Below are 16,499 nucleotides of genomic sequence, written 5' to 3'. Positions count from 1 at the left end.
ACTACAATTACAGTACTGTATATGAGTAACAAGCCAAATGGTTTCCTGTAACCAGGAAACCATTTACTACGCTGGGTGGTAACCATATAACCGGGGTTTCTTGCAGGGTTAAGTGTCCCTCAGATTTCCCTATCCAAAATCACTTAATCATGGCAGTCGTTTCAGAGAGCCTCGGAGGGCCAAATACCTGCCCAGGGCCCCAACCAAATGGGCAGACTCGAGTGGCCATGTGAAATGCGAGAGGTGTGAACGAGGAGAGCAAGAGGGTGGAAGTGGTGAATGTGTTCAAGAGTGCGAGATATGCCGTGATGGCATTGTGTGAAACGAAGATGAAAGGGTGCGAAGTGGAGGAGTGGGAGGGTGTGAAATGTGTGATCGGGAATGAATGGGCGAGGAAGATGCAAGGAAGGAGTTGCCTTGTTGATGAATGAGGTGTGGCACGGTGGAATGAGAGACTACAAATATGTCAGTTCGAGGTGTATGTATGTCAAGTTCAAGTCTGAGAAGGTGAAAGTGGCAGTGATTGTAGCATGCACTGTGTGAGGACAGGAGTGAGAGAGAGAAAGACAGGTTTTGGGATGAGCTGGGTGAAGTAGTGGGAGAAATGCCCAGGAGCTATAAAGTGATTGTGATGGGGGATATGAATGGAAGAGTAGGCACTGGTCCTGATGATGACATAATAGGTTGTTATGGAGTACCAGGAGAAAATGATAATGGGAATCAACTAAAAGATATGTGTTAGGAGAGGAGGTTGTGCATTTGTAACTCGTACTTCAAACACAAAGATGCACATAAATATACATGGTATAGAGGGAACGGGGATCATGCTGAAAGAAGCCTGATTGATTACGTGCTCGTAAAGAGGTCGATGATGGGAATGGTTGCTGATACGAGGGCTGTGAGAGGACAATGTGGAGGTCTGTCAGATCATAATTTGTGGTGTGCAAGGTCAAGCTGAGAGGAGTGAGGTGGATCAGGAGAGAGAGGAGCAGTCAGGGAGAAAGACTGAAAGTTGAGAAGCTGAGGATCAAAGAAATGGCAGATAAATACAGGACCAAAGTCCAAAGTAGAGGACGAGTTAGAATTACTGAATTGGAATGAAATGGATCTGGATAGACTGTGGAATGCATATAGGGAATGCTTAGTTAAGAATGCTAAAGTGGTGTGTGGTGTGGCAAGAGTAACAACAAAGAAGAAAGGTACGGCATAGTGGGATGAGGAGGTAAAGAGAGCGGTAGCGGAAAAGAGGAAGAAGTGGCTAGAGTGGCTAAAGTAGCTAAAGTGAAGCAGCTGAAAAATGGGAAAGCAGCTGGGGTTGATGAGGTGTATTCAGAGATGTTTAAATGTAGTGGAGAGAATGGAATGAAGTGCTTGTTGGAGATATGTAAGAAGGCAAGGATGAGTGAAACTGTGCCTGCAGAGTGGAGAAAGGCTGTGATTGTACCCTTGTACAAAAATAAAGGTGAACAAAGTGAGTGCAAGAATTATCGTGGCATAAGCTTACTGAGTGTGGTAGGGAAGGTATATGGAAGAATTATTATAGAGAAAGTATGAGAGATATCAGAAGTTCTAGTGAGTGATGAACAAGGTGGCTTTAGGAGTGGCAGAGGATGTGTGGACCAAATATTTGCAGTGAGACAGATAGTAGAGAAGGCTTGTGAGAAGGACCATAAGGTGTTTTATGGCATTCATGGATCTGGAAAAAGCATATGACAAAGTGGACAGAGAAGAATTGTGGAAAGTTTTGCACATGTACGGTGTAAAGGGTAAGTTGCTAGGTGTCATCAAGAATTTTTATGATGGTAGCAAAGCACGTGTCAGGGTTAATGGGCATCTAAGTGAATGGTTCACGATCAGTGTGGGCGTATGACAAGGTTGTGTGATGTCCCCATGGTTGTTCAATGTATATATGGACGGGATGATGAGAGAAGTGAAAACACGAGTAATGGAGAAAGGAATGGCATTGGTAATGAATGGTGATGGATGGAATATTTCAAATTTGTTGTATGCTGATGATGCAGTACTGCTTGCAAGTACTGGACAAGAACTTGGTAGGCTTGTGCAGAGTTTTGCTGATGTCTGTAAGTGTTGTTCCTTGAGAGTAAATGTAGAAAAGAGTAAAGTGATGGTTACTGAGAGAGAAGGTGACTCCCAGTGCAATGTAACAGTGAATGGAGAGAGACCGGAATTGGTGAGAGAGTTCAAATACCTGGGTACAGTGATAGAAAAGAGAGGAAAATGTGCAAAAGAAGTTGAAAGTAGAGTGACACAAGGAAGAAAAATAGCTGGTGCAATGAAGGCCTTGATAAGAAACAATTGGCTTGAGTGTTGCAGCTGCATGAGGGTTACATGAAGGAGTGTTAGTGCCGACTTTAACATATGGATGTGAGACTATGGTGTGGCATGAAAATGAAAAGTCAAGGGTAAGAGCAGTGGAGATGGGACTGCTGAGGAATGTATGTGGATTACAGAGGGTGGATAGGATACGAAATAATGTGATTCGTGAAAGATGCGGAGCGAGGAAGTCGGTGGACACCAGAATTGAAGATAGCGTACTGAGATGATATGGTCATGTGGAGAGAATGGATAACAGCAGAGTGATGAAGGTATATCTGAGCGAATTCGAAGGAGGGAGGAGGCGAGGTAGGCCAAGGAGAAGGTGGTGAGATATGGTGGATGAATGTGAGGAAGAGAGGTTTGGAAGTCGGTGAGGCTAGGGAACTGACAGGAGATCGAGCTGCTGGATGAATTTTGTGAGGAGAAGTGCATGGTCAGGGATTTTTGGCACCCCTTTTTAACGTGGCAGCATCTGGATTGACTCTGTCAGATACGATTATGTGATGCTACAGAACGTGGTGAATGTTTTCGGCGTATCCGATAGAGCCAGGATTCCGGGGGCTTGAAAGATGAGTGAATGGATGCGTGCCCCATTGGACTGGGCAAATTTGAGCTGTCTGGACACTGCTACTCCTCACCCTGCCCTTGGGTGGGAAAGGAGGTCCGGATGATGATGATGATGATGATGATAAGACAAGCCTCACAACTCTCAACCTTTGTCAATATCATTTTCAAGCCTTCTATCTTAAAGTACCAGTACATAATCAATCTGATTTCTTTCAACATTCATTCCAATATCATATACCATGTATATTTACGTGCTGTTTTCTGCTATATGACTTTCTTATGCACAACTTGCTTTCTGATCCATTTTCATTTTCCTTTGATACTTCAAAATTACCTATTACATTGTTCACAAGACCCATTCCAACTCTTCCATTAAGATCATCCATCAATAAACACACCACAGTACAAATCCTTTGAATGTGTATTGAACTCTGTCTAAATGGTCCCAAACCCTATCCTTCTCTACAACATCTCTGGCAACCCACAATGAACATGCAAAAATTAAACCCAATTCCATCATCCCTAACTAAATTGTAATATACATGTACTTTGATTTGACTCACTCATTCCTTGATCCTATTCAGCAGTCGTCAAAATATCACCTTGCTCATTTCTCTATCTATGTACAGTATGCCTGTACCTCACCTTTTACACAGCATGCCTTCCCAATCATCCATTTTGCTCCCTTTTGTGTTTCCCTTGAATGTCATCACATCAAACTTGTATATCCTTCCTTTAACACTAGCATTATGTAGTTCTTTTAAAACCATCTTTCATCCATCCATCCATCATCCAATCCTACGTTGCCCCATGAGGAGCATAGGAGCCCTGGGCTAGGCAGTTGGTCCTGACATTTAAGATGAGAGTGACCTGCCTCACTCATCCCTGAGTGGCATTACGTGAGCAATAAACCCTAACCACCCCTTGGATATAAACCTTTACCGGCTCAATCCAACTGGAACACAATAATTACCCACTAAACCACCAGGTGCCAAAATCTGGTTATATGATTACCACCCAGCGTAGTAAATGGTTTCCTGGTGTACAGGAAACCATTTGGCTTGTCACTCAGTGTAGAGTCACCCACAGGCAGAAGGAAGAGGAAAGAATGAAGGAATGAAAGAAAGAAGAGGGAGTGCAAAGTCACCCATCGGCAGAAAGATGAGGAAAGAATGCAGGAAAGAAAGACAGAAGAAGATGGAAGGAAAGAAGGATGGAGGAGAGGACAGGGCAGACACCCGAGAGCAGCACAACATTGAGTGAGTGGATGGTAAGCGTCCCCACCTACCATCTTTCACATCTCTGATATTCCACACTGTCACATAAACCTACCTAGCTCTACTGGACCCTGGTAGGCACAAGAATCAGCTCTAAGGCCTTCAAAACTGTTTCAGAAGTTGTTCACCTAATCCCCCTCTCTTTTAGTTGCACTGACACACTGGTAATACACAAAATACATGAGTCTAACAGTGAACAAATAAATATTTATGGCTAGTTACCAACCTGATCACCCTTCACTCTTTCTTTCTAGTCGACACAATACGTCTGAGGCTGGTCGTTTACCTACTTACAATTGAAAAACAGACATACTACACAACGAGAACTGTAACTCACCTGGTTATTTATGACAATGTGCAGGGCTCCACCAATACTGAAGTGTGGCACATTTGAGAGGGAGAGTGTCTCCTGCATGACACCCTGACCAGCCACTGCTGCATCACCATGAACCTGTGTAAACAAACAGTCACCTTGCTGCTTACGTCATTATCATCTACTGTCCAAAAGCTTGGGATATCCAAAGGTTGCAACTTTTCCCCCTTCACAATGATGACATATTTTTCACTGTATTTCTATTTATCTACCTATAACAATAAGCTGTAATCCGGTACAGGGTGGCTACTTGTCTCTGAGGTAGTGGTTTTATGGGCAGGGGGACTAGTCCTCGGTGTCAATCCATTTGTTGTCATGCAGGGAACATGTGTGGGTTGGTTATATGGTTACCACCCAGCAGTGTAAATGGTTTCCTGGCTTATAGGAAACCATGCGGATTGTGACTCAATGTAAAGCCACCTGAAATGGAAAGATGAGTAATTTAAAGTGACAAGAACGATGGGACAAGGAGGGCAGACACTGCAAACCAATGATAAAGGCAGAGGAAGAGGCATGCAACACTACATCAAGTGAGTGGGTAATGGTCACCACCACCTACCACCCACTGCATTCCTACTAACTGCAAAAGATTTTGTTTTGTTTTGGTGAGACTGTTTAAAGTCTGTGGACATTAACATTTTATTGTAGCTAATTTCCCATAGCTCAATGGCTGAACAGGACAATATTAGGGTTCTACATCCTTTTAACAGCATTTCTTTGTAATCTGCACCATATTCTAGTGTTACCGGTAATTCTTATTACAGTACAGCAATCAAGGTGGAGAAATGGCAATTTTACATCATTAAGATGCACAGAGTTTAGTACTATTCTTTCTCCTCTGTCTCCAAGGATGATTCTCTTAACCCCAGAGTACATTTGCATGAGGAAAGAACATCAAAAGCATCATTGTTTGAAGACTTGTTGCATGCAATGAACTGTGCCTCACTGAATTAAAAGAAAACATATCAACAAATTAATGTAGGTGAGAAAAGACTGTTTGCAAATAATGGTAAGTTTCAGCTCTGTTCATTACTTATATTCACCTGGAGACAGACAACCTTATCCGCTGGCCTTGCATCTGCATTGGTGGAGTAATAACCTTCACCGAGGGAGCGCTGGCGGGCACGGGTTTTGCCACATGCCACAGGGTTGACTGCCTCTAGGTGCGAAGGATTGGGCAACATTGTCACATGCAGATTCTTCCCACCAGTCTCCAAATCCACTGAGCTCACTGACAAACCAAAATAAAACACATTAACCTCTTCAACCTAAGGGGTTCTTGCTTTGCTGAATAAAACTGTCTGATGTTAAACACAACAAAATACTTAGTACATTCTCAGACTGACAAGGTTAATGAAGAATGCTTCTAACCCTATCAAAAAGTATTCTATCCAGCTGCACTCCATCTTTATGAACCACGTCTCACTGAACAATACCAATGACCAAGAAGATCTGCTATAGTGCCATGGACCTATTTCACTTCTACACAAAACAAAACAAAAATCACTCACAATACAGACACCTAGTTTAATTGATAAAGACGCTGAAAAGACTGATTTTACCCTGCTGGAAGAAAGAAAAAGAGAAGCAATGATCATGCACTACAGGTATGTAACAGTAGAGGTGAGAGTTGACAAAGACTACATAATACTGCATGGTAATTAACATCTTGCAAAAAGGGGATTACAGATTGCATAAGAAGGGCAACTTCAGCCTGCAGTCGACTAGGTTCACATCCACATCTACACCACAGTGCTCCTTCACTTCCTCATTTGTCAGTCTGCCTCTCCATGTGACTCCACATGCTCCTCTCAAATAACTCATTTCCACTGCTATCACTCTTGACTTGTGTCTCTCCAACAAGGTCAAAGCTTCACTTCCATACATTAGAGATGGTATCACAATACTGTCATGTAGTAACTTTTTCACTTCCATGCTCACTTCCCTGCTTCTTATCACTGCTTTCAAGTAACCAGCAACCTTTCTTCCTTGTTGTACCCTTTCAAGCACTTCGCCCTCTAAACTTCCATCCTTACTCATCACATTACCCAAGTACAGTACTTAAACGCACTCACATATTACATAGCTGAAACAGAAGCATAAACAAACATTAATATTACCAACACATACTAACCCAAATGAGACAGAACATCCCCTGAGAACTTGGCATCAGGTGGAAACTCAGGGAGACCCTTCATCTTCTGAAACATAATAACTGCAGGGAACTGCAACAGCCCTGTCAGAAGATTGAGGCGTCCTCGGTGAGCCATGCCAACCACTACCTGCTCTACCCCATCTGTTAACAGTCACAGTAAACACAGTAAGTCTTTGCTATAAGCTGCCTTTTTTTTATGTTTTTTTTTTGCAAATTAGTCTTCAGATAATTACAGCTAGTCATGGATAACTCCCAAGTCCCAATTCCAAAACACCTGTACTGTACTGTATTTCCTGACAGTGGTGTTGCGTAGGCAGGGCTACAGGGGTGGTTGCCCTGGGCACAAAATTCTTAGCAGTGCAAAATTTAAAAAATAATAATAATAATAAAGTAGTAATGATAATTAAAAAATAGCACACCCTCCCCCTCATACAGAAACTCTCCCAATGTCAGAACATTCTACACAGTTTTTCAACATGACAGGGCAAATAAACATTGCCACATAACAGTTTACAGTATTTTTCTCGTTAATTACAGCCATACTGTCCTCATGTAATCTTTACTGGTGAATTACATAATGCCTATTAATAGCATGATTTCCCATCTGAGGATACCAGCACTGTAATGTTGCGTAACTTGCATAAAAAATCATAATTAAAAAATTCATAATTTCACTGAGTTGCAAGGGCGCCTAGATAGCCTCGCTCCTCCTCCCCTACCCATCTCGTCTCTGTGATGTGTGTAACACTGACAGTTGTGTTGCGTAATATTTAAAATTCACCTCATGCCTAAAGTAATCCTTAAAATGCATATGTGTCCAACTCTCTACTGCAAGAGTTAACCATTACTCCCAGTCCTTCATTTATGCAACAGGTCAACTCTGGAACTGTCTCCCTCTGTCTGTATTTCCTGCTTCCTATGATCTCCAGTCTTTCAAACACAGTGTGTCCAGGCATCTCGAAATGATCGGATCTTGAATTTGGCTCTCTCTTGTATTTTGTTCTTCTCTTGGAAGGAACAGCTTTTGCAGGCTTGTGGTCTTTGGTTCCTTCTTCCTAGCATTAAAAAAAAAAAAAAAAAAAAAATCTACTCACAATGTCATTTCTTTCACCTCAACAAATATTTGCAGAAACTCGTGTTACACGTTGCATTTATGAAACATGCTGTGGCCTCCATTATTTGTGTATGTGGTGACAATCTGATCGCTAAATTAAGATGTCAAAATCTCGAAATATCGTCGCCAAGTAATGTTCCCATCAATTTAATGTTCCAACACGGAGTTAAAACATGATGCTGTAATTGCTAGAGTGTGCGTGTGCCGATGTGAATTCAATCGTTGGGTGAATTTTGTTGTTCTAGCAAGCTGACAGGTTAGTTTTCATTTTTTTGCTGTGATAAATGTTTTGCTGACACGGCAGTCATATATTATCCTTCATTCTTCTGTTTCGACTATGTAATACATACTGTATATATTTTTTCAATCTTTTAATGGTTTAAACATTTACAAAAGTGAAGAAATGGTTATACAATGAAATATTTTCTTAAAATACAATTCATGTGTTTGGGGGGTAAGGAGTTCAATACTGAATTGGTGGAGGTGACTCAGGGAGTGCTAACAGTCCGCAGGTTAGGGGGCGCAATACTTGCCTTGCCCCAGGCACTGGCAACCCACGCTAAGTCACTGTTTCCCAACATTTCCACATTCACTAGTACTAACTACAAAATTCCTTTATTACATCTTCCAACAGTAAAAATAATAATAATTATGTAACATGAAAACAAAAAAGTCAAGTGTTGGAACAGTCACGATTGGATTCTTGATACTGTAATGTGTGTGGAGCATGGACAGGGGATAAGAAAGAACGTCATTCATGAAAGATGTGGATTAAGGAAGTCCATGGACAACAGAGTAGAAGAGAATGTGCTTAGGGTATAGTCATATGCAAAGAATGGACATCAATAGGGTGGTGAAAAGGATATATGTGAGAGAGTGTGAGAGTGGAAGGAGGCATGGTAGGCCAAAAGGGTGGATAAGTAAATGAGTATGTGAGAAAGAGAGGTATGGAAGCTGTGAGGCTAGAGAACTGACAAGAGATCAAGCTGGCTGCATGAATTTTGTACAGAGTGTATGAGACAGGTGTGGTATCCCTACTCAAACTGACAGTCGTCGGACTGACTGTCTGATTGATACATTAAATATAAGGTACATGTGGACAGGCGTACCTATTTGGTGAAGCCAGGATTCTGGAGGCTTGAATCATGAATGAATGGGTGTGGCCCATTTCACTGGGTATGCTAACGATCAGTTCTCCCACTAATGTATTCTTACCTTTCCCTGGCTTTCTTTACCCTACCTGCAGGTTGGAATAAGGTGTGGGATGATGATGATCAGGTTAAAATACTACAGCATTTACAGTTCTGCAGCAGCTATTGCAAGATATAGGTACCAACTTACCCTGAGCCAGGCTATTGAAGGTCTCTGTGAAGAAGCCAACCATGGCTTCTGCACCCTCCCCTCCATATCTCTTAACACTCTGGTACTTGGTGGCCAGAAAGTTATCAAAGACTTGAGATCTTATCATGTCTTGAGCCAGCTTGATACGAGTGTCATTGCTGAGGACTTCCTTTGCCGTGCTCTCAACAGCATTTGCAAACCACTCTCGTTCCTCCAGTGTCTGGAATATATATAAGAATTAACTACATAAATAAAATACCCCTATTCTAGCCTGCATAACCAGATAACCCTTCACTTCATACTGCACCACAACAGCTTAACTCCTTCATCCCGAGGATATTTTTTAAAAATTTATTTCTGCTGTCTCCACACAATTCTATTTATCTCAGAATGGATGTGTAGTACTGAAGAAGTTTATTAAGGCTATCTGATCCAAATTAAAAAGTACTGTATCCCCTATACTGAATGTGATCATCTGCAAATGATATACTGTATAGTCAACCCTTGTATAATAAGGTACTGTATAAGACGGATTTGTACTTACGCGGTTACCTACAGTATAGCATGACCAAAAAATATATACTGAGGTCACAAACAGATATACCGTTGCGAGTTGTCAGGCATCGGAGCTCAAACGGCCTGCTGAAAGTCAAAAGTTGCACATGACGACATTAGGCAGGTGGTGCACTGTGACTGGTCGCATGACGTTGCATCAATGTACCCTTATTGGCCACTAGCGGCGTCCACTATTGTTTTTTGGTAGTCTCCCGCATCATGTCCGCATCTGAGGTAGCTACTCCCGTGGTACTGAGCATTGTTACTAGCATGGTGGCCAGCAGAGCCAGTCAGATTAGAGACCTAAACTTTTTTTTATTAATGTCTAGGAACCTTCCTTATGTACAGTATTTTTAATAAATTCTGAATGTCAATAAGATGTTTTTTGGAGGGTTTGGGTGGGATCTGGGGTGAAAAGGGCAACTTTGGAAAATGTCCTGTTTAGGTTAGCCCTTTATTATGGAAACATATGGAACGTATAATATGGAAAAGTATAGCAAGATGTGCTGCCAGTCAATATTAGCCGCGTTATGGGAGGGTCTATCTATCTATTGCCAGACGCCTCAGTCCCGTCAGGGGTGGCCACAAACATATCACTTCCATGTCACCCTGTCCAATCCTACTTCACTGTCTTGCTCCCAGCTCACACCCCACCCTCTCTCATATACCTCTCCACACCATCCCTCCATCTCATCCCCGGCCTCCCCTTCCCTGTTTCAAAATGTGAAATGTTAAGTGAGCAAAAACTGAAATGGCCCAATGTATTCCAGCTCACCATCCACTCACTCAATGTAGTGTTGCTTTGGGTGTCTGTCCTTTCCTTTCTTCCATCCTTCCTCTTCTGTCTTTCCTTCATTCTTTCCTCTTTCTTCTACCTAAGGGTGACCTTACACTCCCTCTTCTGTCCTTCTTTCCTTCATTCTTTCCTCTTCCTTCTGCCTATGGGTGACGACACTGAGTGACAAGCCGAATGGTTTCCTGCACACTAGGAAACCATTTACTATGCTGGATGGTAACCATATAAAAGTATGGTGCCTGGTGGTTTAGTGGGTAACTCAAGATGCTCCAATCAGATTAAGCCTGTGTAGGTTTATATCCAAAGGGTGGTTGGGGTTGACTGTTCATGTAATGCCACTCAGGGATGACAGAGGCTGGTCACTCTCATCTTAAATGTCAGGACCAATTTGCCTAGCCGTGGGTTCCTACACTCCTCTATGGGGTGACAGAAGATTGGATGATGGATGGATGTATTCCAGTCTGATCTAAATGTAAAGGTGAAACAGACACCATGAGGCATTACAGTGCTCCTCTCTGTGGCTAACTTAGATCTTTGAGTGTGCAGCAAGTTATTTACACACTCTCTTGGGATACAAGGCTGCTGCATCATCCAGGTTACTGCAGTTACTTCTAGGTGTTATCTTAGCCACTCAATTCATCTATTAAATTCACACACAGTGGATGGGCACTTGAACTGAGTGGTCTGAGCTGCCTGCTCCAGGATTTAAACCCTGATGCTAATGGACCAGCAACTTGACAGCTAATGACACTAAACACTATGCTATTGCAGTGGCAGCCAACTATAAAGCTGATTTCTCAGCCTCCTCCAGTTTGCAACACTAGATGAATGGAATACTGTATGGTATATACACTACATACCATATATCTTTAAACACATCCCTGAATTATATTGAAGACTAGGCCTACCTGCACTTTACTGTTCCCCCAGTTTACAGTAATAAAGTGTATGGAACAAATCTCTGACTTTAACGATTGCCTGTACTTTGAAAGTGTAGCTAACAATAAAAAATAAGTAAATAACTTAATAAATAAATAAAATAAAAATAAAGCAAATGACAACTTACTGGCAAATGCATAAACTCAACTCCAATGTGACCACAATAATGATCTTGGAGAGATTTTTCCAGCTGTTGCAGTGTGCAAGGTGTGGTGCAACCAGTTAACAGGCCTTCCACATTATAGGTTTTGTCAGCACTCAGACCATACAAATGAGGTTCCAGTTCTGGCACCATCCTGAGAAAAATAAAAGTAGCCTAATGCCCTAATCCCTTTTCATATGTTGGAATAGGCTCCAAAATATCACAACACTTTCTGTACAACAGTTAGGGTAAACTGGTGGGTAACTGGCAAATCAGCTTTATGGATACCATTAGATCTTCAGTAGGCAATTTTTTGGTACATACTGAATTTAATAGCAAAATGGAATATCAGAAAGGGAAACATGTAACTTTTCTTTTTAAGTTAATACTGTTAACAGCTTTAAAGATATCAAAACCTGACATGATCAACACAATCACAATGATAAAGAAACGTCTATCGCCAGACGCCATAATCCCATAAGGGGTGGCTATTTGACTTTGAGGTATTTGTTTTACGGGGAGGGGCATTAACCCTCCACCAACCCATTTGCTGACACGTAGGGAGCACGTATGGTTTGGTTATATGGTTACCACCCAGCACTATAAATGGTTTCTCGGCTTACAGGAAACCATTTGGCTTGTCACTCAATGTAAAGCCACCTGTAAAGGAAAGAAAAGCAATAAGAAGTAACAGGAAAGATGGGAGAAATAGGAAGAGAGGAGGGCAGGCACAGAAAAAGAATGATAAAGGCTAAGGATGAAGCAGGCAGCACTACATCAAGTGAGTGGATGATGGTCACCACCACCTACCACATATTCAATAATATTCTTCAAAAGAAACTAGTGACTATTTAATGGACAAAAATTAAACATATTCAGAATTTATCTTGGACACACAGCATTTACAAACCAATAAATACCAAAAACATGAGTTCTTTGCAGATCACTCTAACTGGGATATCAAAAAACTGCCAGCTGATATTATCAGTACAACCAACACTAATTTCATGCACATACTAATATAATCAGTGCACTACTACTGTTGCTATCATAAAATGATTTTAAGAGGTGCTATTGAGTGAATATCTGCCTCATTTCACTGGGCATGGCTGTTGATTGTAGTTCTCCGAATTTCATGGTTTCTCTTTCCTTGTTTTAAGGATCCTCCCTCACTGCATCACTGGGTAGGAAATAAGAATCAGCATGGGGATAAGGATGAGTATTATGATAATGATTATGATGATGAATACCAGTATGTTGGTTACCAGCAACTTTACCTTGTGTTTGCTTGTAACGGATTTATATCAGCTCTCAGATGTCCATATTCCCGATATGCACTGATGAATCTAAAGACATTGCTCTCCTCTGCTCTCCTCTGAATAACATCCTCTGGTACTGGACAGAAATAGGAAAAATCGTAAGTGGGTATATAAGCGATGTGGTGGTATTAGAGACAGACCGCAAACTATTGCCGATTTTGTGAGTGTGGTGTGTTGGGGAGCGCATGTAGAGATTGTCAGGCATGAATGGACTGAACATTGGTGGACAGTTTCAAGTGTGTGGAGTTTTGTTATCTGGGGGACATGCTATGTGCTGGAGGTGGGGCTGAAGTAGATCTGCGGCTAGGGGTATGAAGTGGTTGGGAGAAGTTCAGGGAGCTGTTGCCTCTCCAAACAATGAAGAGGGCTCTCCCTCCATAATAAGGAATCTTTGTATGTGGCATGTGTAAGTATAATGCTGTACCATATGGTAGTGAGACTGGACAGTAAAGAAAGACAATAGTCATAAGCTCAAACATATAGAAATGACAATGATTAGGTGGATGTGTAGTGCATCCTTGAATGTGCGGCTTGGATTGCAACTGAAGAAGTGAGAAGAAGGATGGGACTGGAATGTATTGGTGTTGTAATGAGGATGGGTAGAATGAGATGGGATGGGCATGATGAGAGGAAGGAGGATGACAACTGGATGAGGAAGGTGAGAAGTGTGAATGTTTGAGGTAGGACTGAGAATGGCACACCAAAAAAGACCTGGGACAAGGTCCAGAGTGTGAACTCGGACAGAGGGTTGAATTAGGAGAATGCAAGAATTTATGCACCATGGAAAGTAGCCATTAGGTGACCAAGGCTGAGGCATGCATGCATGTTGGAGGTTTAAAAAATACAATTAAAAAAAAAAAAAATAGAAAAAAGAGTATCAGAGTTATAGGCTTCAAAACTTAAAGAAATACTTTTTTATTTTACTTTACTGATTACTGGAAGGACACAAGTCAAGAGTGAGAGCCGTGGAAATGAGTTATTTAAGAGGAGCCTGTGGAGTCACATGGAGAGACAGGCTGACGAATGAGGATATAAAGGAGCGTTGTGGTGTGGATGTGGATGTGATAGGAAGCGTTATGAGGAACACACTGAGGTGGTTTGGCCATGTGGAGAGGATGGAGGGTCAAAGACTGACGAAGAGAGTGTATGTGAGTGAGGTGGAGGGGGAAAGAGGGAGGGGGAGGCCGAGGATGAGATGAAGAGATGGGGTGGAGAGGTATATGAGAGAGGGGGGTGTGAGTTGGGAGCAGGGGAGTGAAATGGCGGGGGACAGGGCGACTTGGAGGCGATTTGTTTGTGGCCACCCCAAACGGGATTGAGGTGTCTGGCAATAGATAGATAGATAGATTAAAGAACCTTGTCAGTTTTATGTGCAAACCAAGCAAAATGGTAAAAACCTAACATTGACAACAACATTCTTCAGTCTTACTGTATCTCTCAGTGCTAACCACTGTAACCTCCACTGAACTGAGAGACATATAGAGGAAAAACAGAGGTCCATAATCTTGTAGGTCAATGGGGCTCCCTAGCATCTCTTCCTCTCTGATTAATTCTGGATCCAGCTAGTTAATATCATTTTGTACCTAACCTATGCAGAGTATGACTAGACTCTATTAGAATGATTACACAACACAACAACACATAAAGAAGATAGTAACATATAAAAAGCAAAAAAAAAAAAAAAATGAAAAATCACCTAGGAAAAAATGTTTGGGAGCTTCCTTAACCAGGGAGAATACAGGCCAGAGAAGGAGGGCAAAAAATCAATTACACTTTTATTCTACATTCCTCTTAAAGTTTTCAACTAATGTGGGGGAATTCTAAATTATTACCTTTGAGTACAAATTATGAAATTTCTATTACATTTGGTCACACACACACACACGTCTTAATGTTAGTCATTTGTGCATGACCGTCTTAAAAAAAGAAAAACTATCAGTAATAAATTTGTAAATTAATAAATCCCAATGAACTCTGACTTACACGTAAAACTCCTCGGCTCTTCATACTTGTAGCCATAAACTCCTTGCAGAGACTTGTAACCCCGGACACTTGCATATTGACCCCAGGTAGAGCCATTACTTAATCTGGCACCAACAACTGCCTTGGGGAGCTCTATTGGCACTCTTATACGATCTATGCGAATTCTTATTGATCTTAGCTGGCATGCTATGTGATTCATGGTAAGGGTCAACGGTATGGGTGAAATTACACAACTCTACATCCAAGAACACTGCATACAGCAGTGTCCGACTCCGTTTACAGAGCTACGTTGAAAGTGACCAACGGTAAAATTAACCTGTCATATCTTGTTAATTTTTTTTTGCACTAAGCCTAATAAATACCCAAACATAATTAAAAAGACTAAAATAGACATTTTCAGGACATAGAAAAACGAAAAGTTTTTAAACGGGTGGATTCGCACACGCGAGGGTCGTCAACACATGTGATTGGTTGGCACTGGGGGCGCGGTGCGACGAATTACCGCTTTTAATTGGAAAATATTATAATTTTTATCAATATATACATACACACCTAATTATCTGAAATCCGGTTTAAAAAAAACTGTGTTTACTTTAAAAATTGATTTTAAAAATCAGGATTCAGAGCGAAAAAGTGCTAAAGTTAGCCGAAGTGTTCCGACTTTAAACAGACTTTTACTTTGTATAAATATTGATTTAAAATGCTAGTAAATGTATTGACAGGCATATTTTAACCTATTTCGATAATTATCCGCACTTTTTTTTTCTGAAATACCACCCGCGACGACGCACCATCGGAACGTCGCGACCCCTAACCCAGGGGGAGACCACGGAGGGGCTCCGAAGGCTCGCGCACTGCCCAGGCAGTGCGGGCCTATGTCCCCTGCTGCCTTGTGCCCTTATTCCCCGCAACGGACCCAACCAGGAGCACGCAATGCGAAGGTATTACCCTCCAGCCGAACCAGCCCTCGCCAAGTTAGGGGTGGGACTGAATCTTCAGTCCCAGACAGCATCCACGTGACGGCCACTAGCTGCACAAGTGTAGAGACGGCCACTAGCCGCTCATTAGCTGCATTCCCCCCACTCCGCAGGGACAAGTGACGGCCATTAGCTGCACCTTTGGAGAGACGGCCATTAGCCGCTCCCCTCCTGCAGCTGCTAGAGGGAGTGAGACCTCGGTGACGGCCATTAGTCACACCAGCAGGAAGGTGATGGCCATTAGCCGCACTGTGCCTGCCATCTCCTCTCCTCCCAGGACCTCGGTGATGGCCATAAGCCGCACCAGTGAACAGGTGATGGCCATTAGTCGCACTCAGTTTACAGTCCACCAGGAGAACAGGGCCCTGGTAATGGCCACCAGCCGTGCCGGAGGACGAGCAATGGCCACTAGCCGCGCCTTCCCTCACAGGCCCTCAGTGATGGCCATTGGCCACACCTCGCCTTCAGTCCTGCCAAGAAGTTGGGCCCCAGTGACAGCCATTAGCCGCACCGAAAGGAGAGGGATGGCCACTAGCTGCCCTACCCCTGTTGCCCTTAGGACCTCGACAACGGCCACTATAGTCACGGTGCATGACTGTGAGGTTGTCATTATCGTGCCCTGGC

The 16,499-nt window shown here is 42.4% G+C and overlaps 1 protein-coding gene across 1 annotated transcript in view; it reads right to left on the bottom strand.

Moving 5' to 3' along the window:
- Nucleotides 1-15,097, bottom strand: part of LOC145398628 (2-oxoadipate dehydrogenase complex component E1) — a 148,455-nt gene extending 133,358 nt beyond the window's left edge. The window contains exons 1-7 of the mRNA XM_080271438.1: nucleotides 14,899-15,097; nucleotides 12,874-12,991; nucleotides 11,582-11,750; nucleotides 9,165-9,384; nucleotides 6,689-6,850; nucleotides 5,598-5,785; nucleotides 4,519-4,632 (exon numbers count right to left, since the gene is read on the bottom strand). Of these exons, the coding sequence (XP_080127564.1) occupies nucleotides 4,519-4,632; nucleotides 5,598-5,785; nucleotides 6,689-6,850; nucleotides 9,165-9,384; nucleotides 11,582-11,750; nucleotides 12,874-12,991; nucleotides 14,899-15,097 (1,170 nt within the window). The remainder of the gene's footprint in view (nucleotides 1-4,518; nucleotides 4,633-5,597; nucleotides 5,786-6,688; nucleotides 6,851-9,164; nucleotides 9,385-11,581; nucleotides 11,751-12,873; nucleotides 12,992-14,898) is intronic.
- Nucleotides 15,098-16,499: the final 1,402 nt, after the last annotated feature.

This window comes from Coenobita brevimanus, chromosome 46 (assembly GCF_032717465.1).
Source record: "Coenobita brevimanus isolate Jiangsu-jjx chromosome 46, ASM3271746v2, whole genome shotgun sequence".
NCBI lineage: Eukaryota > Metazoa > Arthropoda > Malacostraca > Decapoda > Coenobitidae > Coenobita > Coenobita brevimanus.
The sequence above is the reverse complement of the archived record's forward strand: the minus strand, read 5'-3'. Positions and strand labels throughout refer to the sequence as shown.